The sequence below is a fragment of the Manacus candei genome, unplaced genomic scaffold (assembly GCF_025592945.1).
Source record: "Manacus candei isolate 608988 ecotype Guabito, Panama unplaced genomic scaffold, ASM2559294v1 h1tg000056l, whole genome shotgun sequence".
In the NCBI taxonomy this organism is placed as follows: domain Eukaryota; kingdom Metazoa; phylum Chordata; class Aves; order Passeriformes; family Pipridae; genus Manacus; species Manacus candei.
The window spans coordinates 2,137,132-2,162,418 of record NW_026138104.1 but is presented as its reverse complement, the minus strand read 5'-3'; the positions used below and the strand labels follow the sequence as shown (position 1 = coordinate 2,162,418).

The following is a 25,287-nucleotide window of genomic DNA, read 5'->3' as shown; positions in this document are numbered from 1 at the left end:
GTTTCGACACCAGTTTATTTTGCAGTTGACTTTTTTACCGAGAACAATGCCAAAGAGTTCTGGTCTGCTTGGACTGGTGTTTCTCTTAGTCTTTGGCACTCTGTGTTGCTTAATTCATTGTTTAAAACGTTAAGTCCTGCTAAGAGCATCAACACACAGCTGAGCAGGGAGAGAAGGTACATCAAAAGAGCTGTGAAGTACCCCCGAGTTGGCCGAGCAAAGCAGCTGGAGATAGTGCTGTAATACCTGTGAGCAGATGCAGCAGCCCCTGTCCTTGCAGACCTTCTGTAAGGGCCCTTCCACAGCCCTTGCCCATTGGTCTTCCCACTGGGATCTTTCTCCTTACAGTCAGTCTGGCTGGCAGACCTGGGTCAGTTTGCAGGGCCTCTTTGTCCCAGTGAGAGAACGTGAAGTGCCTGTGCCGCAGCCATGAGCTGTGGCACTTTTCTTCCTCAATAACCCTACCGAGGAGGTGTGCTGGAGTACTTGAGCATTAGGATTTTTCACATGTTGTGTATGCATTCAGTGTACCACCTTTAGCTTTTAAGGACTGCAAGCTTTTAAGTGTATGATCGGATTCAAAATCACGTATTTTTTATTGTTCTACTGCAAGATGAAAAAGACTGAGAAAAGCTCATTCATATTTGTAAACCAGAGAGTTCAAGGGTAAATGCAAAGTTACAATTGTGAAGCAAATGTCAAGTCACTGTTATGAATCTCTCTGTCCCTATATGAAAATAGCTTTCATCTATCACCAGTCTTAAACTTGTAAAATATGTTTAACTTACTTTGATTGTAAAAAAATGAGGCAGTCAGGTGTTTGGTCTGATATGTGTCTCTGTGCGTGTATAGATGCAGAGAGACACTCTTCCACAGAACTATGGGAAGGTTTTACTAATGGTGGAAGTCATTAACAAAGAAAATGTTTTGAATGAGGATGCTGCTTTGTTGTAACAGTGACAGTCCTGTTAATGCCTTTTAGGGAGCAAGGCCCCTCTGGCTGGTAATTTCTGCATGTTTTAGTTGGCTCGGTTGGGTGATCATCTATTTTTGTCATTTTGCACAAATGAAACAACCTTTTAGTTTCCTTGGGAGCTCTGGCCTGATTTTAGGTACACAGATTTTTATGTTTTACAGCTCCTCCAGTTCTGTGTGTATATGTGCAGACGTGTAGGAGTGTGGTTGGGTGAGGGGTTTGTTTGTTTGTTTGCTGGTGGTTGGTTTGTGTTTAAAACAGCTGCTACCAGCAAGATTTTTCAATCTTCAGGTGCTCTAATATTTTGACCATCATTCTAGTAACTGCACTTTGAGCGAAAAAACTTCTAATTTATCTGTATGAGGTTTGAACATAGTCCGTTTCTGATACCAGAGCCACAGATAAGCCCAAGCAAAGAAACTCTAAACTTGCATACCAGGAAATCCTTGGTTAAAACATGTGCTGTACTTAACTCTTATACTGAAGTGGAGGAAAGAAAACCAAAACCTCATTGGAAAAAAATCTTTCTGGGTATTTTTCACATGGGTTTTAAAGTTCTTTTTGTAAGAGCTAGTTGCTTGGTGAGATTAACAAATTACAAATTTTATGAGTATCTAATTGTAATTTTGTCAGTCATCTGTTCAGTTGTGATTTATTATAAATAGTAGATTCCTGACAGTGTTCAAGGCTAGGTTGGATGGGGCTTTGAGCAACTTGGTCTAGTGTAAGTTGTCCCTGCCCATGGCAAGGGGGTTGGGATGGTTATTAAGGGGGTTGGGTTAAGGTTTATTCCAACCCCAACCATTCAGTGATTCTATAAAATAAACATGATCTATTAACTTTTCTTGTTCTGCTGCAGTTTCTGTGTTTTCATGGGTTTAAGTACACAACATAGCATCATGAGCGTAGTCCTATAAATGATATGAGAGTAATATGGTGTTTGAATCAAATAATTAGGGAGTCAAACCTTCATGTGCTGCAGTAGGGAAGATCTAATGATCATTCTTTCAATGGTAAGTCACTGCTAGGCCTCCCTGCTGTGTTTGCAGCCTTCCATCTACCAAATACAATTCTCTCAATACTGCAAGATCCCAAACTTTTGATACCAGATTTCAATACCAAAGTTTATATTAGCCTCTTAGATAAGAGTGGTGGAAATGTATCCTAATTGTCATTGGCAGTGTTTTTTTTTCTTTAGGGCTTGCAGGTTAGTACTCAATAAACTGCCTTTCAGACCACCTTCTCTCCACCAAGTAATACTATTTGAGAGGTTATATTTGCAATTCATTTATAAGATTTTTTTTTTTTACAGTGTGCTAAACTATGTTAAGTAATATTTGAAGCTATTTCCCCAACATCTCCAGATAAAGCCATTGTAGTTATTCCTGGGGCACAGCAGAGCCCAAAGAGTACCAATGGCAGGCTCAAGCAGACCTGGCCCATTTTCTCACCTGTGAACTGATGCTTTGGAGCCATTGGCTTTCCAGTGGCTGGCAGAGGGTGATGAAGATCTGGCTCATCATGCAAAACTGTGATCGGTCCCATAACTGTTAGAGTACCTATTACTGAAAATGTTTATTTTGCTGAGCTGAAAAATGTGATGTATGAAATTGCCCATCACTGGGCCTTTTCCTTAGCATTCTCTTTGTGTCATCATGTGCAAATCTGGCAAAGGATGATACAGCACTGTGGTATGTTGGAGGAAATGTGTGTGGCCTGTGGTGCTAAATTGAAGTTTATGTTCTAAAACAGACAGGGTGGCTTTTTGCTGTAGAAATTACATGCTCCCAGTTCTAGAGAAGTGAGCTGTCTTTGCAGCTAAGGTACCCTTTTCTCCTGGCAGAAATTTTCTGGTATTTCAAGGAGTGTCCCTCTAAAATTTATCTCATCATAAAGAACTTACATTACTAAGAATATGAAAAGTTTACATCATTCTTTTCATTGATATGTTTGTGTCAGCCTATCCATTTTTATACAGACATCCATATTAGTTTAAAAAATCTGGTTTCCTTACATACTCTGTTGGCCATATAAATGAATGCATCATAACTGTATGTTAAGATTCAGTTGACTCACTGTTTATTTTATCATTTAAACCTTTATTAGGGTTCGTTCTTAGTTTTTCACTTTGATAATTATGTAATTAAAATTAATAATGAGTAATTTCATAAAATTAATATTAGTAATTTAGTTATGTAAAGAGTTCTTAGCTATGCATTTGTTGAAATTCATATAGTACGAAAATCATATTTGAGATCTCTTCAGCTGACACCACTTAACTTCTGTTTTTTAATACAGTTTCTTTAGTCAAAAACTAACACCCAGTTGCAAGGAAAGGAAGGAAGAAAGAAAGAGAAAACATTGATGAGATTGATCACAGTGTGCTGAAAGCAATCTGTGGCCCTTCTGAGCATCCCTGGGCTTTGTTAGTAGCTACTCACTAATACAAAGGTTATTTCCACTAATCTCCTCTGATGTACATACACATAGCTCACATACCTGAGATAATGAGAAGTTCATTTGTAAACAGTTTATTTTTTTTTTAAGTTCAGCAGAGCTTTTTTTTTTTTACCAGTTTAAAAATGAAAGGGTTGCACTGAGGAGAAAAAAAAAATATTTTTAATACAGTTTGTTGTATAAAATATACTACTTTGATGTTTTCTTTTGGAAATGCTATGTAGTGAATTGGTTGGGACTGATAATGTTATTAAACAGAATATTGTTAAAAGGGTGGCCAGAACTCTCATTTTCTTTGGTGATTCTTAAAGGCCCTCTTTTAGTCAGAAGTAGATGTTAAAGGCAAGTGAAATATGTGCAGTGATGAAAGATTCCCATTTCTTCTTGTTCTGTTAGGTGGTGAATTTTGTTTAGCAGTCTGTAGTTTGGCTATTTCTGGAATGTTTTGATCATGTGAAAATCTTGTGTTTTGGTAAGGGAGAAAAGCATGACCTCGGTGTGTCATATACTAATTTATAGCTTGTAAGTCATTGTGACCTGAACTGTAATTGAGAAGATAAAAAGTGTATTCTTAAAAAGTGTTCCACAAGTTGGGGTATTTTCTTTCTTCCTTTCTTCCTTTCTCCATTTTTCTTTCTTTTTCTTTTTCTTTCTCTTTCTTTTTTTCTTTCTTCCTCTCTTCCTCTCTTCCTCTCTTCCTCTCTTCCTCTCTTCCTCTCTTCCTCTCTTCCTCTCTTCCTCTCTTCCTCTCTTCCTTTCTTTCCTTTCTTTCCTTTCTTTCCTTTCTTTCCTTTCTTTCCTTTCTTTCTTTCTTTCTTTCTTTCTTTCTTTCTTTCTTTCTTTCTTTCTTTCTTTCTTTCTTTCTTTCTTTCTTTCTTTCTTTCTTTCTTTCTTTCTTTCTTTCTTTCTTTCTTTCTTTCTTTCTTTCTTTCTTTCTTTCTTTCTTTCTTTCTTTCTTTCTTTCCTTCCTTCCTTCCTTCCTTCCTTCCTTCCTTCCTTCCTTCCTTCCTTCCTTCCTTTCCTTCCTTTCCTTCCTTTCCTTCCTTTCCTTCCTTTCCTTCCTTTCCTTCCTTTCCTTCCTTTCCTTCCTTTCCTTCCTTTCCTTCCTTTCCTTCCTTTCCTTCCTTTCCTTCCTTTCCTTCCTTTCCTTCCTTTCCTTCCTTTCCTTCCTTTTTCCTTCCTTTCCTTTCTCTCTCTCTCGCTTTCTCTCTTCCTTTCTTCTTTCCTTTCTTTCTTTCTCTTTCCTTCCTGTTTTTTTCTTTGTTCCTTTCTCCCTCCCTTCCTTTCTTCTTTTCTTTCTTCTCTTTTCTTTTTTGAATGTCCTGACTCATAGTTCTGAGTAATTGGGATTGGCAATCTGAAAATGTTTTGTTCACCCTTCATAAAAAACCCATTTCATTATAAGAGTGTACAGTGTGTGCCTCAGATCCCCTCAGCAAAATACCAGGGTTTGTTTTATTGGTTTTTTTGGGGGGTTGTTTTTTTTTTTTTTTAACTGACCATGAAATCTAGATGAGTAACTGTAAAACAGTGATCTTCAAAGATTTGAGAGAAGATATGTTTAAAGGAAGACTGGACCTTCCTTGTTTTTCTATATGAGAATAACTGGGATTCCTGCCTTGCTGCCCTTGGTGGAGGTTCTGGAGCTGCAGCACTGTTTGCACAGGTGTCCTGCCTCTGTTGTGCCTCTGATGCAGCTTCTACGGTTGTTTTTGTTTTGGTTTGGTTTCTTTGTTTTTGAGCTGATAACACAGTTGCTCCTGAAGACATGTTTTAGAAGAGGTGTTGGTTTTGAAACTACTAGTGATTTGAAGGCAGAAGGAGCATCTAAAAGAGCAAAGAAACTACTGGAGCCTAGATCCTCAGCCATGCTAGGTGCTTAAGTATTTATATCCTGCAGAAATAAATGCATTTGAAGTGTAAGAAACACTACACTGCTTAAACGGTGAGGAGGGACCCTTCTGGGGCAGCACTGCCTTTCAAACCATATGGTCTTTCAGATGACCTCGCTCAAATTGTAAACCTTCGTGATTTAAACTGAAAAGAAACAGCACAATCATCAATGCAATGGTTTATCTAATTTTAGCTCTTCAAGAGAAGGAAACAAAGAGCACTTTCAGGTCATGACGCGCTGCCCCTGGTGGGTTTGGTTGTGGCGCACAGAGAAAAGGAACCAGTCTCGTACCTTCAAACTGACACGGTTCAGTGGAGATTTGGAGAAATTAATTTTCTATATATTTCAATAAAGATGTCCAGTATGCTAAAGGAAAACTCTTCATCAGCTTTATCTTTGCTATGACTTCAGAACTATTCATGTTTTTGTTTTCTTACTTTACCAGTTCACATGTCTTCTGCACTGTTTTCCCCTTCCTTGTTTGTTGATGAATTGCTTGTTAACAATGCGAGAAAGAAATCTCCTCTTCTTTAGTGTAAACCATATTAAAATAATAGAAAAGGAAAAAAATTCTACAATGCATTCTACATCATAAAGGTTGAGTACTTGAGAAATTGAATATGTGGTTAGGTGTTTATTACACTTTTCCTATTTGAAGTTTAGTCAAGCTCTTCATAAAGGCTTTTCACACTCACTAGGAATTAAAATAAAAAATAAAAACCACCCTTACAAACTCTTATTTTCTTTAACTGGAGAGGATAATATTTTTCATAAATATGTAAATTTACTTTCTTGGAAACACTCTGTGCAGTCCTACATTCCATTTACAGATTCAGATTTTGAGTATAAAATTGTTATTCATGCCAGCTAGTTCTTTCCTATTATAACAGGAAAATGATGCTCTGTTTTTTCTGGTGTTAGTTACTTTGTGCTCATTGAAATGCAGTGCAGATAACAATTTCTTTTTTCTTTTTATTTTAAAGCCTTGAAGAAAGAAGATAGCAGCTTTGATGAGGTAGGTTAAATATCTTTGTACCTTACATAGCCCAGGTATGCCTTAGTATTTCTCAATAACTCTAGAAGAAACCCACAGATAGTAATGTTATGATGTGCATGTGTGTTAGTACATGCATATTGCTTGAATGTATTTTCCAAATAACTGCCAGAAGAATTTGTTAGCTGAAAGCTCTGAATGGAATGCTGGGGTTTTTTTGGAATATAATAAAACTGAACGTTGTATGAAAGGTGCTCATTGACAACCATTCAATGCAGAGAAATATTGCATGCAGAGAAAATACTTTATAGAACTTTGCCAATGGTAATTCTCGTAATTGTAAGCCTGTATTGTAACAGAGGGGGAAAAAAACATCACTCTTGACAGAACACCTTATGTAAAGTGCTGCTGCATTGGCTTCTTGATGAATATGTCAACTGAGAGAGATGCTTCTTAGGAAATTAAAAAAAAACCCCAAAGAACCAACCAACCCAGCAGCACAAAACCAGGAGCTAGTTGTATTGATTATTCAATGTAATCACCTTGGGGTCTTGACCTATCTATGATATGATATGCATGTTAATTTGTAAAATATGCTGCTCACAATTTGTGCCTGAGAGGTCCAGGTCAGTGCAAGTTGTCCTGCAGAGCAAGTTTATGCAGGAAGAGGTGTAGGTCTTGGTGTGGTGACTTGTCATATTGTAGTCAATACTTGCCTTGTACTTCCCTCTGCCACCATAGCTGGAAGCAAATGGAAGTATTTTCATGTGTCGATATTATGCTTCAGGCATTTCTGTGTTTTCTTCTTCGTTGCATGCTGCAAGCTTAAATTCTTGGCTTATTACAGTGAGATAGCTGTTGTGTAATGCCAGATTCTAGAATAAATAAATGATGATGTAATGTCCTGGATTCTGGATTAAATCAGACTTCATCTCTTTCTAAACAGATCACATTGATGCTCAAATGCAGTGATAGCAATATAGATGTTTTGTGCTTTTCTGACATGCCAGAAAGATGTTTCTTGGCTCGACCCCTCCCAGGTCTGGAGTGAAGGTCATGGGGTCAGGCTCTGTTTTCAGGAACTCTTGTTGCATCATGCAGTGGTCCCAGCTATTTTATTTCTCTTGTAACACTGATAGAATTTGTTCCCTCCTAGAAGTTAAACCTGTGTGGATATGTAGTTGGTAAACTTAGAAGCCTTGTTTTACAACCCTTGGTCTGTTTTTGTCCAGTAGTTTCTTCTGAAGGCTGCAGTGGTCTATTTGTGCTGTAACTTACCCAGTGAGTACCTCGTATTAAATTTGATACAGAATTTGAAAGGGTCCATTAAAAAAAACTGTCTTATGAAGATGGCAATTTTTCAGTCCCCTCTCCTTCCCCAGGATTGTTTATCTGCAGTTTGCATTTATTTTCTTTAAACCTGGTTTTCTGCTTGAACAGGACACAATTTGAGCAAATTTTTGTTAAAATTTTGGAGATTGGGGGGAAAATAATCTTTCAAATATGTTTTCAGTGGCATCTGATAGATTGTTGATGTGAGCTACTGCAGAGACAGTGAGAGGTGGCTAGTGAGAAGGGTACACAGAAGAATTTTCTTCCATCTCCTGTAAGTAGGGAAGAGCTTGATGTGACATAAGCATCAATTGGTTCCATCATTTTAGGTGTCATTTCTTAGAAGAAAGAAAAGTGTGCTGAGATTTTATGTTGTCATCTTCAAATTCAACACAACAGTTCTTGGTGATTTTCTAGCCTAAAGTGTGAATCAGAGAATGGGCTGTACCAAATATCACTTAATTCCTTTCCTTTCAAGCATCCTTCAGATCAGAAGATGAAACAGACTTTGGTAACAATAGTATACCTGATTTTAATGAAACATACTTCTAAGGGAGACAGTGTCTGTGAGCAGAGGAGTGGGCACATTGGTTGGTCTCAGAAGGTCACCTTGAAAAACACTACTAAGACCATACCATGATATAAAAGGAAAGCAATCTAGTCTTCTGACTAGTATATGTAGTATTCATATATCAGGGTTGCAGTTATGAAGGAAGTTAGGATAACAGTAAGTGGAATATCAGATGAGAAGAAGAGAGGAGATAGTTGTCCAAGCTGTCCGAAGCTGTATGTCAGCTTTGTAGGTCTCCTACTGCAAAAAAATGAAATAGTCAATTATTGAAGGAGAAATTGCATTTAACAAGCAGCACATTCTCCCTTTATGGTTAGTGGAAAGATACTCTTTTTCCTTTCGTGGTGCTGAAAGATACTGTGTATGTCTTCTCACGCTGTGCTTCCCCTTTCCTGCAGGGAGGTTGACCTGTGAGGCAGGACTTGAACAAGTAGCAATGAACTTGCCAATGGACTTTACGCTCTTGACAGGTGGAGAAGGAGGAACTTGTGTTTTAGCCTTTCCAGTTGTGATCAGAACACCAGCAGCAGAAGCTGGCCAGCAGGGACTTGAAATCTCTGAGGGGGGGAGGGAAAGTGGGATGAAGAGGAAAGATGATCCTTATAAAGCTGCAAGGTTTGGATTGGCAGCTGAGTCAGTTGTTAGCTTATTCTGTGCATTGTTGGTGCTACATGAAGTGCTTACTTGTTTGTCTCTCAAGAAGCTAGGGGGAAAAAATTGAGCTGTTTAGTGGCTCTTATTTTACCTGCTTTAATTGCACACAGTAGCTGAGAAATGTACAGCACTGCAGGAAGTCGTCTTTCTTTTCAAGAGAAACTACTAACAATTAAGATGTCAAACATGACAGGCAAGTGTACCACATAATTGCTTTCTGTGGGTTATGAAATTAATCTCTCCAGTAAATTAAGACCAAAAGAATCATGAGCAGTGAATCCTGTGAATGAGTTGTGTGTCCGAAAATATTTTTATTTGTAGAATTGTTTCAGGGATCCTAGTGGTGTATTTAGTCCAGCCTGTAAGGTCAGAGCACAACAATATTGAAAGGAGTAGTGTAGGATTTCTCACTTTTTTTCTGCCTGCTGTTGTGTTGCTTTGATTAAATTTTGAGGGAAAAAACCTCTTTTCTGTAGATGCTGCCAGCTTTAACTTTGGTCTGTGAGATCACTTGAATTAATCCATTTAATGGATTTAGTGGCAGTCTGCTCACCTTCCTAAGATGTTATGACATCTTCCAGAGACTCATATGAATAAAGGAGTGGATATAGACCACTCTTTCTATAGTCTTTTGTTCAAAGCAGTGAAGTAATTGTGTGGTTTTGTTTTTTTTTCTTTTTTTTTTTAATCTTTAGTCGGTTCCTTTTTGTCATACTAGTCACATTGTGGGAACTGAAACACAGGCCTGCACCAGTATGACTGAAATCAGTGGGAAGATTCTCAGTGTTTTTGGTGGTTTGTGGATTGGTTTCTTCTGTCATGAAGTATCATGACTGGGGTGGCGAGGGAGGGGTAAACTGTTCTTCCCTGTTTTCAAAGTTAATTTATTTGAATGGGAGTGAGTAAGGCATCTTCTTGTATCCTGAAATGTACCTTACCTGTTCTCCGAAGCAACCTAAGTTTCACTCTCTGAGTATAGGTTTTGGCACAGTTAGCATCTGTTTTGCAGTTTTAGGCAAAGCACTGATTATCTAGTCTGGATACCAAGATAAAATGAACATCTCTGAGGAGCAGCTCTACATGAAAAGAGCGGTCTATAAACAAATGTGTCCCTTGAGTGAACATTTTATTTGTGCTCCAGTAGTTTGTCAAAGTTTAGATTTAACTTCCAGCTACCCAGGATTGCTTTGAAGCCTTTGGTGTAACAAGTGTCCACTCTGTCTTAAAATGATGGAACATTTTCCTTTTCATTTGAATGTGATAAAGGCCAGTAACATGTGGCTGAATTGTAGCATGTTTGTGGGAATGACATCCAGTGTTGATGTTGTGACTAAACACAAGACTGGTAACCTCTTCCTTTGGTTAGCTGCTTATTGTTGTGATTTATTTCTAAATTATTGTCAGTCAGTCTCAAGCTGTTGGTTCTTCTCCTTCTGTTGTTGATTTCTCTAAGCACTTATGCCATGGTTTAAGAACTTCAATCGTATGTGTGCACACTAAATACATTAATACCAATGTCACAATGAAATCAAATTGCTTTGATTATTGCTTCTTATATAGTGAGTCGTATTGCCATTGCTTAGCTGTATTTTAATCTTAATTTTTCCCAATATCAAGAGCACCGTTTCTTTTTTACATCCGCCTTTCTTAAGAAATTAGGATACTGTGATTGTGCCTGCTACATGTGTAATACTGTCTGACTTCACCCAGTAACTTTGAAGCTGGCTGACACTAGATATTTAGATGCTTGATGGAAAAGCATGTGAGCTGGCTGAGGGATAGAGATAAGAATCTCCTTTGATGGAAAAGCTGGAATGCGAGTTCTTGTGAGTACATGAGAATCTGTTTGGAGGTGTTATGAATACTCTGAACTCCTCAAAATCCTTGATACTCATCTACTCCTTACTACATTTAGAATGTCCAACTCTGAGCAAGCTAAATTTCGTTTATTTAATTCATGGAACAACTTCCATGTGTTTGAAGTGGAAGTGTGTGAAAGGGGAGGGAGTTTTGCCAAGTTACTTCTTGATTCTGTAATGTGCTTGTTCTCACAGTCTGTCTCTCTCACCCCAAACTGAAAAGGCTACTCCCTCTGTGGGATGTTGGCATGAAAAAATGTCTTGGTTTAAAGGACAACCATCTCTGAACCAGAACTTTTGTGTAGAGATTATTTGGAATTTGAAGAGTTAAAGGAAAGGGTGTAGTTGGAAAAGAGAAGGGCTGTGTAAAGCATGACTGAGAGGCATTTGAATGCCATAATGCAGAAGGCACATAATACACTAAATAATTTTTCTGTATTTTTTTTAAGTTTTATTTACAGTAAGTAGCTTGAGAGAGAAGTACATGTAGAAAATATAGATACAGAACTATACCTTTTCCTCCTGCAGGAATTATGGGAGATGGAGGAGAGAAAAAAATCTCGCTCTTTTGAGACTCTGTTACTTTTTGTAGGATCTTGGAGTAAACATTGATCTTTTTACTCCTTAGAGACTTAAAAAGTGGGGTTGGTATGTGACATATGTAGAGAACAGCTTGTGATAACAGGGATTTTGAAAGACTGCTTGTTGTCCCCTCGTCTCGGGTGCAGTAATTCTTTATTGGTCTAAATACACTACAGTCATCACTAGTCATGGCTGAGCTGTCAGCTTCCCGATGACTCTGTTTATATTTAGGAAGCAGGACTCTAGTGGCTACTGAACTGCTTTATGTTGTGATATGTGGTATGTTACGGTGGAGAATTTCCAGAGAGTGGGTATGAGTAATGTTTATAAATGGCCTGAATATCTTTCAGGTGGTGCTGAGAACTTGTGTTTGACTTAGGGTGTGTGATGACTTTGATGCAGTTCTCATCTGCTTAATGCTGGGGCAAGGAGCTAGTGTGTAGTTAGTTGTGATATGTGACTGAAGGTTGGTGGGGAACAGATGTAGGAGGGAATGTCATAAAGATAAAAAATCTTAAAACTGAATTTGGAAAAAAAACCCCAGAAGTACAGGTGTCAAAGCAGTTTCTAAATAATACCAGGGAACTGCATCAGAAAAGCTTCATCTGGTGGTTTTAGTTACTTTGCCAAATGTCTACAGAGGTGTTTCAAATATCTGGGAAAATATGTTCATTCAGATACATTGTCACAGAACAAATAAGAGGAAACATAATTCCAGACAGAGGATAACTCAGTATTGGAAGTTGCGGCTTTTGAAATGTTATTAGAGATATGAGACCAGCAAATTTTTGGGGGGAGAAAAGAGGGAGATAAAAGCTGAATAATGTAATCCAATGCTTACTGCACAAAAGACCATCCTCATTTATACTGTTTTTGGGTTCACAAGGTCTTTCTGTGTCCAGTAGAGATTTTTCCAGACTGCCACCTTTGGGAGGGAAGATCGTTGGGGATGTTGTTGTCTCATGCACCTGTCCATGACAGAGGAGATTTCCCAGGAGATGGCTTGTGTTCCTACCTCTCCTAGTTCCCCTTCTTCTTTCTGCCAGTACTGTTCACTTACACTACTGAGGATCTGGTGCTGGCCCAGTGGTTCCCTGGCACAGATGGCTTAGATAGCAGCTTGCCTAACTGATTTACTGGTGTCTGCTGCCATGTGTCTTTTGAGGCCATTCCAACAAAATGATCCTAATTGTGTCACTAGTTTTTAGGACTGGTGTGTGATGTTCGTGTGTACGCATTTGTAGCAGAATAGTGCCAGCACTCTGGTTCTTATAAAAACATTGTCAGCTGCTTAAAGGGAATAATTGTTTCCTCTAGATGAAGACTGATAATACTATTAGCATTGCACTTTGGGTGAGTCTGAGAATGAGGAGTGGGAATGGAAAAGAGCAAATACTGTCATTCTGTTAGAGCTCCTTATTAGATCAGCTGTGGGACAGATGTGCCATTGATCTGTAAACATGCTGGTTTGTGAAACTTCCAATGACTTAAAACCCAACCCTTGGTCAGCCTCACATAATGTCTCAGAGAATTAGCAATATTTATATGGTGACCAGGGATTCCTGTCACTTCCCTGAGCTGTGTTGCATGTGGAGGAAAGTCGGGTCTGGAAGACACGAGACACCTCAGAACCAAGTCTAGGTGACCACAGTGCAAGCTGGTAAGTAACTGATAAGTGGCAGGAAAGCCACCAAGAAAAGCTGACTGTGAAGTAACTGTTCTGTTGGGTCCAGTTTCAAGGCTTTGAAGCAAAATCTGAGATGGTGTGGAAAGTTTTGAGATTTAACTGGTGGCGACTCTATACCCATTCAGTGCAGGAATTGTTCTTAACGTTGGGGGATGGATGTGGTCTTTAGGAGATGAAAATTTGAGAACCCTCTGTTGTGGTTGAGGAAGAGTTTTAATCTTGAAGCATCCCTTAAATGTGTTGAGTGTCAGTGGTTTGAATTTTTGCCCCAGCCATCGGTGTTCAGTTGTGCATTCTTCAGCCTGACATGTTTGGTAACAATGCATCCATTTACCTTTCAGAAAGTGTGTATTATTTTCATGGACTAAGAAGAGTGTTTAAGTCAATTGTGAACCTGATTAGTCTCCTCCTTCTCCACCTTCTCTTCTCCTGCAGACACTGGATGAAGGAAGGGTTCATGTTATGAGTTAATATGCATGTGTCCTTTGCTTAATTTTTCTTTAAAAACGGATAGAGCAAAGGAGCAGAACTTGGTCTGAATCCATGTCCACAGCAGTGACTTGTGAGCATCTGGCCAAAATGCTGACATATAAAGCTCTGTTCTGATCTACAGGCAGAGAAACCTTGCAAAATGAAGATAAATTTCCAGGCCTAGTTCTCTCACTTGTGCATGTGTATTTTCGGATCTTTCTGCTGATGAGATGAGAGGATATGTGCATTCCAGAAATGTGGACTCTGAATGTAAGCTATTATTATTTTGATTAAGTATACTTAAATGTAAATCCTGCTGTTTATTTTCTTGGGATATATGGGATATAGTAATTTGTTGATAGATTAAATAGAATAACAAAGCACAGTACGTTATGTATGGGATCCATAGCTTCTTGTTCTTGGCCTTGCTGGACAATCTCCTGATTGTGAGGTGAGAAATAATCATGTCACTTACTGCTTTTTTGCTTTTTTTCTTTCTTCCAAGCCACACTATTAACAGACATATGACTACATCTAAATCTTTTTCTCATGAAGGCATCTAAGTGAAAATTAACTCTGTCTACTTTTTGGCTTTACTGAGAAATTCTGCATATATGATGCCTCATCTGCTGTGTGTCACAATATCACTGACAACCACATATTTGCAGGATCCCATCCATGGTAATCAAGGTTTTGAGTCAATTGACAGATCTTGCTATTTATTTGGAAGGGAGAAGAAAAGGAGATTACAGGCTCTGACTAGCTTATTTAAACCAAATGGATTTTATGTGCATGGAACAATGTCATTTTGTTGATATTAAGACTTAAAGAAATTGTCATTGCCTTATACCTCTTTTATATATGTTCTGGAATTTATCCATTTCCCCTTCCAGCAAAACTTTCTACTTTGAAGCCAGCTGAGTCAGAGTCCTGCTAGTACTTCTTGTACTCTTTTCAGATATAGCAATTCTCCTTATCAAGTTTGAAAATTCAAACTTGACTATTACAGGTTGTTAAATATGAAATATTGGCTGTAATTTAATAACTAAAAATAAGTGTGAATGCTGCAGAAAACTTAATGATAAATGACAGAGGCAGGGCTGCTGAGTGAGCACAAAATGCATTATCACCAATTCTAAGTAACAACTGGAATTGATTGTATTTAGAGTCTCCTGACATAGTTACTTAAATTGAATTATGTTTCTCAGTAGAATCCAGGTGTTCACCTTTTTAAGTGTCTAGAAATAAAAACAGTACTAGCTTCAGAAGCTATTCACTGCTGTGCCAACCCAGGAAACCCAGTGGCTTACAGTGTTTTTCCTGCTGCCATGTATTCAGCAGGGCTTTTCATTTTATGTGAACTTCTTTGGTAGCTTACATGTACAAAAAGATATTCTTCCATACATATGTATTTGAGGAGTCTTCGTGTTTCTTTTAGTGAGAGTAAACTGAACTTCTTGTTGCTAGTGGATCATTACTGTACATAATCACACTCAGCAGCATTTTGTTTTAGGGGTCTTTACCTTCCTTTTCCTCTGCTGAGACTGCACATTGAGACTGTACCTGAGGCTGGCTTCATGCTGTTTTGGACTTGTTTTCTGTCTTCTGTCTTGAAAATTCAACACTCTGAAGGAATTTGTTTGAGGTCACTTGCTGTGATTAGTTAGGTCAGATATGCCCTTCAGCTTTGAGATCTGGATGACTTTTTGTTATCCCAAGTATGTTGTAAGAAGTAGTGCAGAGGCTAGGATGCATGTTTTGGCTCATGTTATTTTTCTTAAATTAGTACCCTCTCAGATGAAGTATTTTTCCTGGCTGTATTGTTTGTTAGAAGGAGAATGTGTTGAAATATGTATAGAGCTTAATCAGTGTCACCTTATTTTTATCTCCTTTTCTTCATTAACAGTTATTGTTGCTTTCTGACAGAGAAACAAGATTTTGACATATTATCTTTTGGGAGTCCTTCTATTACATTTGTTTTGTTGCTGTTGTTTGTTTGTTTTTTCTTTGTTTTTTTTTTTCTTTTTTGAAAACTCTCTACACACATACCTGTCCTGTCCCCTATGGCATTGGTGTGTCCAGGCTTTTCTTTATTTCTTTGTAATTAGTTGTCCTCTTATTATAATGACTTCTGGTTTCATTTTAGTTATTTCTTTTTATTCAGTATGGTGTCAAAAACTGTATCATAGTTCAAATACAGTGCCTTTAGCTGTTGGTTAGCTCTTAGGCATAGATACAGTTGTTTGATTTCTCCTTTTTCTTTCTTGTTTGTTCCTGTTTTCACTTATAGCTTAGTCTCAGTGTAATTATCTATGTTCTTTGTATGTCTTTATTCTATTTGTCATGTTCTTAACTGGTGTTTTTACTTTGTCCATGGTGACAAGGATGCTACTGAAGTCCTTGGCAGTTGTTGAGGCAGCTCTCGGGGGCACGAGAGCACAGCCGGGTGGGAGCCCCTGTCCTGAGTGCAGTGGGCAGGGAGAGGGGAGCACCCGCAGGCTGCCAGAGGCTGCTGGCACTGTCAGGCACTGGCAGAAGCAATACAAAGTGTGGTTTGGTGGCTTTCATTTATTTATTTGCCTTCTAAATAGCCAGACTTATTAAATGATGTCCAACCTGCTCTCCTTTGTCAATGCCAATTCCTGATGCAGTTTTACAGTTAAAAAGCAATCTGTGCTTGCACAGAAAAAAGTTTTTTATCTTATCCATGGGAAGAATGACACCAGTTCCATTTGTCAGATTCATTATCATTCTTACCATGTCCTGGCTTGTTTAGATGTGGGAAGTCTCTCACAACTGCAGGTTTGCTCATTTTGGAGGGGAAAAAAAATCTGTTTAAAAGAAGAAAGAAAAAAGCAGTCATGATTTATTTTGGTTCTTCATGCACAGAGAGGAACCAGATACAAACAGGATGTTTGTTAGAGGCATCTCCTGCTGACCTTGGAGATGCACAGAATTCCAGAAACTAGAGGACAGCATTTGGAGAAATACTTGAGGGTTTTTTTTTTATTTAGTTAGTTAGTTATTACTGTGGTATGGCTCAGTTAAATGTGATTTGTCTGGCCATCATCAAATAGGACAGAAGTTCAGAGAAGATGAAGGGGTATGCAGAATTTGCTTGCCCTTCAAAAAGGCATGCTGTAGCACTTGAAGACTTTTTCTGTACAAATCAGTAAGAAAATGGTATTTTTATCTTTGAAAGTAATTTTGCAGCAACTAAGCAGTTACGAGTTGGGCTCATATTTTTTATATCTTAAGAAGAGGCCTTTTCAGTGGTGTAGAGAGAATGCTTAGTCATACATTTTATATGGACATATAGACAATGGGCTCAAACAATGAGATTTGTGATGATATTTGGCAACCAAAAAGTTGTGATATTCAACAAAATGCTCTTTCAAAATAAAAAAAAATAAGTTACTGTTACAAAAAAAAGTTCTATCATATTTGAACAAATACTGTCAGGAAACACAAGACTCTTTTTCTTAAATTTCTGTCTTATGCATTAATTTCAACGACTTTCTAACTGAAATGCTCTGGTAGGTTTATTCCTAATGTTCCTAATTCTTTCCTAATTCCTAATTATTTCATTCATCCACAAGTGGGGAAGAAATGATTTAGACTTTTATAGTCAAAGTGGTGTTTCATTTTGGTGTTGGCAGTTAAGTTTCAGAGAGGACACTGGTGTGAACCTGTGCCCAAAGGACCTAGTAGAGTTCATGAGTATATTTAATACTCACTGCTGAGGAGGTGAGCCTAAGAGGTGATTTCAAGAGGCTGCTGGGGTTCAGTGGTGATGCAAGACTTTGGAGCAGATGTTCTACTGTGAGTGGATCCTCATCTTAGAAGCCTATGTGAATTGGGTTTATTTTATTGTTAAAATTTGGAAGAGTGCCATGGCTATCTTCCTTGCTCAGTTTCTATCTCTTGTGAAAAAATGGAGAGAGAGAAGGCCTCTTGGAGAGAAAGGCAAAAAATGGAAAATGTAATTCTTTTATCTTTTACCAAAGAACGCAGACGGAATTGGAGATATTCAGTGGGAATATTTTAATTATCCTCTGAGTTTACTTCTTAGCCTTCTTCAAAATTCCAAATGTAGATATTAAATCAGGAAGAAGTTAGACTGAACTGTCATGATTCACAACCTCACTGTGTTACCGCATATCTTGCACTCATGGTGTGTCAGTAATGGTCTGAGCTACTCTGAGAGACAACATCCATAATAAACCCAGTATCATCCACCACAACCTTTAGCTAGGTACAAGAAGAAATTTTGCCTGGAGTGAAAAAAAGAGGCTCAGTCTCCAAGTTCAGACAACGCTGTTTCCTAATACTTATTGTGCTGGGGACTGACCAGGTTTGCAGAAAGGAACCTGGGGGTCCTGGTGGACATGAAGTTGAATGTGAACCAGCAATGTGCCCTTGCTGCAAAGGCAATGTTATCCTGGGGTGCGTTAGGAGAAGTGTTGCCAAAGGTGAAGGGAGGTGATCCCTCCCTTTCACTCAACACTGATGAGGCCACACTTGCAATGCAGTTCAGTTCTGGGTCCTCAGTACAAGAGAGACATAGAGAAGATCCACTAAGATGATTAAGGGACTGGAGCATCTCTCCTATGAGGAAAGACTGAGAGAACTGGGACTGTTCAGCCTGGAGAAGAAAAGACTCAGTGAGTGATCTTACTAATGTCTATAAAAGCCTGAAGGAAGGATGTGCAGAAGACAGAGGCTCTTCTCGATGCCCTGTGACAGAATCAAAGGCAGTGGGCATAAACTGAAACACAGGGAACTGAAAAGCTCTGAACATCAGGAAACATGTTTTTACTGTGAGGGTGACGAAGCACTAACAGAAGTCGCCCATTAAGATTGTAGAGTCACCATCTGCAGAGAAGCCATCTGGACAACCTGCTCATCATGTGCAATGTGATTTAGGTGGCACTGCTTGCCCAGATAGGTTGGACCAGATGACCTACAGAGGAGCCTTCCAAATTTCACCATTCTCGGATTCATGAAGTTTATTACAGGTTGCTTTCTTTCTGCAATTGTTTGAAGCTTTTTACATTGCTTGTCACAAACAATTGACTTATTGATAAGTTTTGTCATTTGTGATCACCTATAATATTCTATGTGTTTCTCTAAAGAGACATGATTTGCTTCATATGTGATTCCATATGGTACATTACAAATAATTGTTGTCCAAGTTCTATAAAGACTGTACGAGGTACTGTTTCAAACCACTTGTTTATAAAATCTTAGAAGAAATCTCAATGCAAAGATTCTCTAGAAACATCTGTAATACAAAGTTTACATTTAGAAGCTCATTCCTATCCACTGCTCGTCTGCTGGAGACACCTCTGGAAAAGTCCTTCTCTTTCTTTCCCTCCTCAAATCTCAACACTTTGTATTCCAGAGCAAGCAACACAGACCTTATTGATGTGGTTTGAATTCTTACAGTAATACATAACTTTACCTCTTATCTCCCATTTCCATGAGGAATTAAAAAAAAAAAGGGACTCTTGTGCTGTTTGTTTATATATATATATATATATATATATACACATATATCCACATAATATGTGTATTTAAGCTTCTCCTTTCCCTGCTCTTCCATGAGGTTAGTTGCAAAAGCAGGAGGCTCTGAGGGAGTAACCTATAGATGGAAACCACCTCTATTTATGAAGCTTTAAAAGAACTACATGCTTCCAACAGAAATGAAGCATCTTTTGCCTGGAATTATTCCTTCATAACAAACATGCAGTCATTTTGGGGCTCCAGATTGATTTATCTGGAAAGAGGAAATATTTGCTGCCAAAAACATAAGAGCAAAAATAGTCTTTGTCTTATAAAGGGAATTCTGCACCATGTCTTGAGTTTTCCCTTTGTAAAGGACACTAGTAAAGCTGGGGAGGAACAGCATTGGAGGAAAGTGAAGAATTTTCTTCTTTTTTTGTGTTTGATTTGTAGTGGTTTTAGGCAGTAGAGTGAGAGGGGCGATACTTTTTTTAACACATTGTTCTTCCTTCGTAAACCTAGGGGAAGGGGGAGTATCCCATCACACTTAGTACTGCTGTGTGCAATTTTTTTCCTTGGTTTTCACATTTATTTATTTATTCTTTACATATGTTTCAAACTCTTCTTAAATACACACTATGTGGACTTGTGTGGAGCAAATCTGGGTTAGTTGAAACTTCTCAATTCTTAATCTGAAGTGTGGCCTTTAAGTGCTTCTTACGGTGAATTGCTCTGCTTATGGACTTGTTCCTGAAATGTTTCCAGTTCTGGAATTGGCATTAACATTAGAGAAATGTCCTATGGAAAAAATAGCTGGGGAACCAGAGTCTAACCAAAATTACTCATTTCATCTTACCAGCTGTCAACAGGACTCCTGGTTGTAATTCTGGCTTTAACACTTAGGGGTCTAATGCTTGATTTCTAGGACAGGGTCTGTGAGTTGATGATGATAATGGGGGTGTATTCCTAACTTGAAAAGGCTGTGTTGTACCTGTAACTTGTCTGCTTATGCATAAAGCTGCTGTCAACATCAAAGAAGCATAGCTGAATGACCTCTATTTTTGAAAGTGTGGCATACCTTTATTTCATTTTACTGCTTAAGATTGACACATGATCACACTTTTTACCTCTTACATGATTTTACTCCTATTTTTTACACAAAGTTTACCTTTAAGAGGTAAACTGCCTTATATTAGCTTGCATTTCTCTGGAATTGCTGCCATTTCATAATAGCAGGATGACATGCATCTTGCAAACTCATTCATGAAGCTCTGTGCTCAGCTCCAAACTTCTTCAGTAATATAGTTCAAAAGATTGTGCTCATTATGCTAATAAATGGTACCCTTAGGCTCCTGCTTGATCAAGGTAGGGGATGCTTTAAAACTGAGCCATAATTAACTGTGCAGTAAAACAGAATTGTTGTTAATTTATGTTTTTAAGAGGAGGGACTAAATTATGTTCACTCTTGCTGCACAGTTTTGGAAAAGAAAAATGTGCATTAATAAACAACACATCTGTAATTAATTAATGGTCCCCTGGAGAGTTTGCTCCCAAACTATCTAATTAGTGTGTAAAATACTAAAAAATTAATCCCAAAACACATCATGAAAAATCAGCTATGGATTAGTGAATTGTGGTCATTAAAACGGATTTTTTTATTTTTTTATTTTTTTTTAATTTTGTCTTAATTGCTAAAGTCAACAACCGAGACAAATGCAAAACAAAACACCAATGTTGAGGTGCGTTTTGACGTCTCATTAATATGCTGTGCCAGTAAAAATATCATAAAGCTCTCGCCAGAATTAATGGGAACTATAAAACTATTGTTTACTCTGGACTGATTCAAAAATGAGTATCGATTACTGTTTTGGTTTTTATTACTTAGGAAGACCTGGGCAGGGCCTAAATATTAGAGTCCTCAAATTGATCCTTCCCTTCTGTTATCACTCTTAAATCTTCTGTTGCGTCTGTTATTTTTCTCTTTTCAGATAGACTGATAGATCTCTTGAATTTGATCAGAAAAATACATTTCAAAAACCAACTGTCTGGTAACCTAGATAGGATCAGCCCTTTATGTGCCTTTTAACAAACAGGTTACCATGTATTTCTCCTTTGGATTCATATTGTCGGTAACTGAAGTAGATTCTAGTATTTGGTTCCTAAATTCTTCATAAAGTTTTTGCAAAGCATGAAGTGCACTGTGCTTTGTGTGCTGAGAGTCTCACTGACTTCCAGGGAAATACATAAACATGCCAAAAATGTGCGTACTCGTAGAATCAAAGCCTTAATTTGTAAAATGATACTTAATAAGAAAAACGGGCACAAGGTAGTAATTTTTCTTATTGAAAACAATGGTTACTGCTCAGGTAAATGTTAGCAGAATTGATTGATTGCCAACAAGAGGTGTAGAAGTGATTAACATGACAATGTACAAATAATGTCATAATTTTTTTCCCTTGCAGCCTCAGCAGGCATATAAACTGAACTTTCAGGTTTCTGGTTTTTTTGGAAGAAAAAAAGTGTGTTACAGAAAACTTGGGAAAGAAAATTTAAAATTCTTCTGTACTTTAGTTTTCCTTATGAAGTCTCTGTGTAATGCTGCTTCAGCCTAACTGATACCTATTCCTTTTGTACTATTTAAGTGAAGCTTTGATGCATGCATAGGTACCTCCCGCATCCCTTTCTTTCCCAACTCCTAAATCCTGCTATGTTATGCTTTAACATGAAAAGATGAACTCTGCTTTTCTTCTCAGAAAATGAGTTTTCTAACTCGCTTTGCATTTGTCTTTGACTATATGCAACATTAAAAAATTGTTAGGAATCCTTAGGAAGTGTATGTTTAAGAAGTAGCAAAGGATATTAGAAATGTTCATAGTGACTTTCAATCTTTTAAGGTAATAAAAGAAACACAAATCTGCTTTCAAATATAAGGAAAAATTTGGTATTGATTCTAAGTGGTTGTATCTAAACATGAATGCAAGTGCAGAATCAATTAGTTGCTGTTAATTGGAGGGAAGTTTTCTGTGAAGAGCTCAATTGAATTAATCTCATTGCCTCGTGTTGCTGACTCTGCCTTCCTGCAGCACAGGTGCTCCAGGACTGGTTCTGAAGGCAAAAGCCTTCTCACATCTTGGAGTGGGGGTGATTTTTTTTTTCGCCAAGATTTGGGATGCTGAAGCATGTCTGGGCAACAGAGCAGATGTTGGAGGAGGGGACAAATGAAAAACATCTGGAGGTTCCTCTCACTGGAAGGGTATGTGCACTGCCTCAACAGAAACCGCAGAGATTATCTATTGAGTGACAGAGAAAGCATACTGGCTGAGTGGTGTCATCCAATATTGGCATTTTTGTGTTTGGAGCTAAGGGCACATAAAAATCACAGTGACATGGTAATGTTTCTTAGGGATAATTTTGTTAAACAATACTACTTTTGCTGGCGAAACTCTAGGTGTAGTTTTGGCTTTGTATTGGTTCATCTTTTGCGGTTCCTGATTTGTCTTTCTCAGATGTCTGGCATAAATAAAGAGAAGAAAATATATCATTTTGCTGAAATGATTTGTCTCTTAGAAGTCCAGCTAATCACTAGAGCTTTTGACAAATCCATCATGATTTGTCTAGAGAGAATGAAGAGAAGAACAGCAAAGAAAAACTGGACTATAGTGAAAGCATCTGGGAATTTTTCAGGGAGGGGAAGATGTCTTAATACTTACATAGTATTCAAAATGTGACTTAATTCTCTAGAGAATGTGCAGACTTCATAAAAATGTTAATGAAAAGCAAGTGTTTTATTATGGAGTTGTCTTCTTTCTGCCTTCTTGAAAATTCTTAAATATTTTAAAATAACTTGCAACTAAACTGTTTTCCTCTGGCTCCTGTTAACATCTAGTTTCTATTTGCATTCCTAGTCAGAATAGTTTCACCTTACCACTTGGATTTCCTGTGCAGTATTTCTAAATGGGACCACAGGGACTTGTTGCTTTAATTTGTTTGTATTCTGTTTCCTTCAAGCTTGGATATATCTTGTGTATATGTGTATGTGCTCTTTTGTTGAACAACAGGGGAGAGTTGTGAATAAAGGCTCCTTTGCTGTAGAAGTGTAGTATGCCTTACTCTTTGAGCTGGGAAATAAACATTTTATCTATTCTTCAAAGTACTGAGATTTCACATCACTTTTTTGTCTGTAACAGGATAAGAAACCTCCTTTATCCTCTTCCTAAAGAAGATCCAGCCCACTGTGGAAAAGCTGATAGTGTTCCAACATGTGTATCTTACATCCCAGCTGAGTTTTATGATCACCAGATAATATTCTGTTTTACAGAGATGAGGAGACAGATCTAGGTCCAATTTTGGTTCTGAAAAATCCTTTCTTAATGGCAGCTTTCCTGGAACCATAATGCTCCGGCAAAAAATGGAAAATTTTTGCCCTGCCAAATTTTCTCTTATTTTTCTATTTCTTGACCTAATACATGATAATGCTTTATATTTAATAAAGAGTATGTATAACTTTTGACATATTTCTTAAAGATGTGCTTATCATCATCTCTATTTCAAAATCTTTTGTGTATGAGAGTTCAGTTATCTTGCTTGTAGCTCTCATAGTAATATACCACAGGCTATTGTATATGTCAACTTATTTTTTGTGCTTTGTATGTCTAATATTGTGGAATCATTTTCATTTCCTCTTCTCTTTACATTTGGTTCTTATGCTTCAGAGTTCTGCTTGTCTCAAATTAACACTTTTTTTTTTCAAATGGGAATATTAGTTTTTATCTTCACTCTGTAGAATTTTTGCAGTGTTGGTGCAGTTTGCACTTCCATTGTTTGGGGTCTGATAGCCCTGCCACTAATATCAACATTTCCATGAGTTCATAAGTACGCAATAAAATACTTCTGTGTAGAAAAGTAGCATACCAAAATTTCAATTGAAAGAAAATAATGAGGTTGGAAGAAACCTCACTGGGTCATTTTGTCTAGTCTCTCATTTGAATATTTTGGAAAATAATGCTGTAGAAAATACTTAGAAAACAAGGGAGGCTGGAGAGGTTTTAGTTTTGCTCTGAATTTAAAGAAATACATAAGCCAAAAATACAGGCAAATGTTCACTTTATAAGCACATTTTTTTTCTTCCCAAAAATAAAGGTAAAAGAAAAAAAAGTATAGGATGTGCATTTCTGTTAGCATGCAGCCTCTTTCCACAAAAATGTTATAATTTATGGTGGTAGCCCATATTTACATAACACTGGAACAGAAACTGTAGTTGCAGTATTACTGGGAAGAAATGCCAGACTTGCTCTGTCTTGTCTCTGGTTGTTTAATTACTAAGATTTATATAAAGTACTTGCAGCACTTGCTAAAGGTGCTCTGCACAACAGCTTCCATTCACAGAGATATGTTTCTTGGTAATCCAGGGTTCTGAACCCTACGAGATGGGATTCTGAAAGTACTTTACAATACAGAATCTCTTTTTGTTCTTAAGAATGCCCACATTATCTTGCAGTTGTGTTAAATAATTTATTTTCATGTATGGAATTTGAAACATGGTGCTTTGCTATTTCAGCAAATTATGAGTGTTTAAGTCTGTAACAGACATATTTTAAGCAGCATGATAACTTCACATTGCACGTGTATTTACATTAGAGCTTTCTAGTGAAGACCTTATGTGGTGGGTTTACCCCAGCCAGCAACCAAGCACTTACCAACCATTCCCTCCATCCTGTTTGCAGTGTGATGGGAGAGAGAGTTGCAAAACCAAGAAAACTTTGTGGGTTGAGGTAAAGACAGTTCAGTAAGTGAAGGGAAGAAAAAAGAACCCCAAGTGATGCAAAGGCAATCACTCACCACCTCCCACAGGTAGAGTGATGCCCAGCCAGTCTCTGAGCAGCAGCTACCTTGGAAAATTCCAACACCCAGTTTTTATTGCTGATCATCATATTACATGCCCCAGAATATCCCTTTGGTCAGTTGGGGTCACCTGTCCTAGCTGTGTCCCCTCCAAAGCTCTTGACCACCCTCAGATTGATCATCATGTAGGCAGTGTGAGAAGCAGAGAAGGTATTTAGTCCATGCAAGCACCACTTGGCAGCAGCAGAAACATTGCTGTGTTACCTACACTGTTTTGATCATAAATGCAAACAGCACCAGATGGGCTGCTATGAAGAAAATTAACTCCAACCAGCCAGGGGCAGCACGCCTTACCTTGTTTTTCAGTTTATGTTGCTACAAACAGCAGTACTTAAATGCTTCAGGAGGACATTAACCTTGACCATGCAGTACTCTGGAGACTGGAGTTCCTGCTCTGACAGCTC

General features: G+C 37.9%; 1 protein-coding gene across 1 annotated transcript in view; it reads left to right on the top strand.

The window, feature by feature from the left end:
* Positions 1-25,287, top strand: part of CDK14 (cyclin dependent kinase 14) — a 313,070-nt gene that overhangs the window by 747 nt on the left and 287,036 nt on the right. Inside the window, exon 2 of the mRNA XM_051802182.1 lies at positions 6,311-6,342. Coding sequence (XP_051658142.1) covers positions 6,311-6,342 — 32 coding nt within the window. The remainder of the gene's footprint in view (positions 1-6,310; positions 6,343-25,287) is intronic.